The following is a 3,238-nucleotide window of genomic DNA, read 5'->3' as shown; positions in this document are numbered from 1 at the left end:
GGGGTGGTGTCCTGGCTGCTGGGATTGGTCCCCCTGGGGTTTGGGGGGAGGGGAGGGTGATAGCGTTCGCTGTGATTGGTGGGGGGCAGGTGTGCTGTGCTGTGATTGGTTGGTGCCTTGTTTTTTTTTCCCCCCTCTCCGCCCCCTGCCTTGTGATTGGTGGGAGCCTTTTTCTCCCCTCTCTCCCCCTGCCCTGTGATTGGTGGGAGGCAGGTGTGCTCTGCTGTGATTGGTGGGAGTCCTGTTGTCCCCCTCTCTCCCCTGCCCTGTGATTGGTGGGAGGTGGGTGTGCTCTGCTCTGATTGGTGGGAGTCCTGTGTTCAGCTCTCTCCCCCTGCCCTGTGATTGGTGGGAGGCAGGTGTGCTCTGCTGTGATTGGTGGGAGTCCTGTGTTCAGCTCTCTCCCCCTGCCCTGTGATTGGTGGGAGGCAGATGTGCTTGGCTGTGCTTGGTAGGAGGCAGGCATGCTTGGCTGTGATTGGTGGAAGGCAAGCATGCTCTGCTGTGATTGGCGGCAGCCTTGTCCCCTGGGCTGTGATTGGTGGGAAGCCTGGGGATGCGGGCGGCCGTGCTGCAGGCAGGGGTGCACAGGCAACCCGCCCCGCTCTAATTAACACCTGTACTAAACGAGACCCCCTTAATTGCCCCCGCCCTGCCGCAGGGTGCCCCCGCAGCCTGCCCGCCTCCCCGGGGGCAGCCCAGCGCCCGCCGCCGGCCGCCCGCTCCTCCGACTGCCTGCACCCCGGGGCGGGCGGCCGCATCCTGCTGCTGCTCTGCAACACGGCGGGCGACGGCCCCCGCCTGGCCAGGTACCCGCCTGTGCCCCCCCACCCGCCTGCCCCCCAAGGGACGGGGCGTGGGGAGCCCCCCTCAGCCCGCTGTCCCCTCTGTCCCCAGGTTTGGGCCACCGCTGGTGCTGCGGGAGGAGCGGGGCGTCTCCTGGGAGCAGCTCCAGCAGAGCATCCTGGCCCAGCTGCGGGCTCTGCTGCGGGGAGAGGTGCGGGCGCAGGTGAGCTGGTGGGGGGGAGACGCCACTGTCTTCTCCTGGGATCTCCAGTTCAGCCAGGGCTGCTGGAACCATGGCCATGGAGGGGATGAAGCCATGGTGTCTCCATGGGTGGCCATGGTGTCTCCATGGATGGCCTTGATAGGGCCATGGTGTCTCCATGGGTGGCCATGGTGGATCCATGGATGGCCTTGATAGGGCCATGGTATCTCCATGGGTGGCCATGGTGTCTCCATGGATGGCCTTGATAGGGCCATGGTGTCTCCATGGGTGGCCATGGTGGATCCATGGATGGCCTTGATAGGGCCATGGTATCTCCATGGGTGGCCATGGTGTCTCCATGGATGGCCTTGATAGGGCCATGGTGTCTCCATGGGTGGCCATGGTGGATCCATGGATGGCCTTGATAGGGCCATGGTATCTCCATGGGTGGCCATGGTGGATCCATGGATGGCCTTGATGGGGTCATGGTATCTCCATGGGTGGCCATGGTGGATCCATGGATGGCCTTGATGGGGTCATGGTATCTCCATTGGTGGCCATGGCATCTCCATGGGTGGTCATGGTGGAGCCGTGAGTGGCCATGGTGTAACCATAGGTGGCTGTAGTGTCTCCATGGATGGCCATGGTGAAGCCATGGGAGGCCACAGTGTCCCTCTGGGTGGTCATAGCAGCCCTGTGGGTGATCATGGTGTCACTGTGGGTGACTGCAAGTGCTACCCAGCTCCCACAGCAGAGCCACCCCAGCCCAACCACCCTCCCCAGCGCCCAGGTGCCACCATCCCAGGGGCGCTGGTGTCCCTGAGCCATCTCTTTGCCCCCCAGCCACACCGCAGCCAGCAGAACAGGTCCTCCCCCATGCCCTCATCCCCATCCCCACGGGTGTCCCCTGGAAGCCTGGCCATCGGGACCAAAGAAATCTGATTTTTGGGGTGTTTTTTCTCCTGTGTCACAAAACACATCTCCCCCCGGGTGGCATCAGAGGGAAGGGGGGGCTCTGCCCCCCACCAGCCAGACAGCCCCCTCTCCCCTTGCAGGGCACGGGAGCCCTTTTCCGCATCCGCCTGGCGGGGGGCTCAGCCCCCTGCACCTACCTGTCCCCGCAGGACCCCCGCCCGCTCTGCCACCCCGCCGTCGACAGGTAAGAACACCCGTGGGGAGGGGATTGTCCCCAGAATGTCCCCTCATTCCCTGGGGGTGGCCAGTGGTGTCCCCATGGATGGCCAGTGTCCCCGTGGGTGGCCAAAGTGTCCCTTTGGGTGGTTGTGTTGGTACCGTGGTTGCCCAGAGGTGCTCCTGTGGTTGGCCACAGCGTCCCCATGGGTGGCCACAGTGTCCCCATGGGTGGCCATGGTGTCCCTCTGTGTGGTTGTGTTGGTACCGTGGTTGCCCAACAGTGTCCCTGTGGTTGGCCACAGTGTCACCACAGGTGGCCACAGTGTCCACATGGGTGACATGATGTCCCTGTGGGTGGTTGTGTTGATGCTGTGCTTGCCCAAAAGTGTCCCTGTGGTTGGCCACGGTGTCCCCATGGGTGGCCACAGTGTCCCTGTGGGTGGTCATGGTGTCCCTGTGGGTGGTTGTGTTGGTACCGTGGTTGCCCAACAGTGTCCCTGTGGTTGGCCACAGTGTCACCACAGGTGGCCACCCTGCTCACTAGGGACTGGGTCCCCAGCTCCACATCCCAACCATGGGTGCTGTCAGGGAGGTGGTGGCCATCCCTGCCTGCCACCATGGGCTAGTCAGGAGGTGGCCCCACAGGGATGGGGGGTTCTGGGGGTCACCTCACCTCGTCCTCACCCCCAGGGCGCTGCAGCTGAGCGAGACGGGTGGCCCTCCCCACGTCAAGCTGACGGTGGAGTGGGACATGAGCACCAAAGAGCGGTGAGTCCCCTGCACCCAGGGACACCCCAGCACCCAGCTCACCCTCCCTGACCCCCAACCCGGTGACACGTGTCGTCGTGTGTGTGTGTGTGTGTGTCCCCAACACTGTCCCACGCAGCCTTTTCGGGGACATCCAGGAGGAGGTGGTGCAGGACGCGGAGAGCGTGCGGCTGCAGCAGCAGGCACATCGACAGCAGCACAGCTGCACCCTGGACGAGTGCTTCCAGCTCTACACCAAGGAGGAGCAGGTACCCCCAGCCCTGCCCTCTCCCTGCCCTCTCCCTGCCCTCTCCCTGCCCTCTCCCTGCCCTCACCCTGCCCATCTCCCTGCCCTCCCCCTGCCCTCCC

At 64.3% G+C, this 3,238-nt stretch overlaps 1 protein-coding gene across 1 annotated transcript in view; it reads left to right on the top strand.

Moving 5' to 3' along the window:
- Positions 1-3,238, top strand: part of USP43 (ubiquitin specific peptidase 43) — a 34,087-nt gene that overhangs the window by 13,839 nt on the left and 17,010 nt on the right. The window contains exons 8-12 of the mRNA XM_014960116.1: positions 519-809; positions 898-1,009; positions 2,044-2,147; positions 2,813-2,890; positions 3,009-3,138. Coding sequence (XP_014815602.1) covers positions 519-809; positions 898-1,009; positions 2,044-2,147; positions 2,813-2,890; positions 3,009-3,138 — 715 coding nt within the window. The remainder of the gene's footprint in view (positions 1-518; positions 810-897; positions 1,010-2,043; positions 2,148-2,812; positions 2,891-3,008; positions 3,139-3,238) is intronic.

The sequence above is a fragment of the Calidris pugnax genome, unplaced genomic scaffold (genome assembly GCF_001431845.1).
Source record: "Calidris pugnax isolate Ruff unplaced genomic scaffold, ASM143184v1 scaffold463, whole genome shotgun sequence".
Classification (NCBI taxonomy): domain Eukaryota; kingdom Metazoa; phylum Chordata; class Aves; order Charadriiformes; family Scolopacidae; genus Calidris; species Calidris pugnax.
This window is presented reverse-complemented; position numbering and strand designations above follow the sequence as displayed.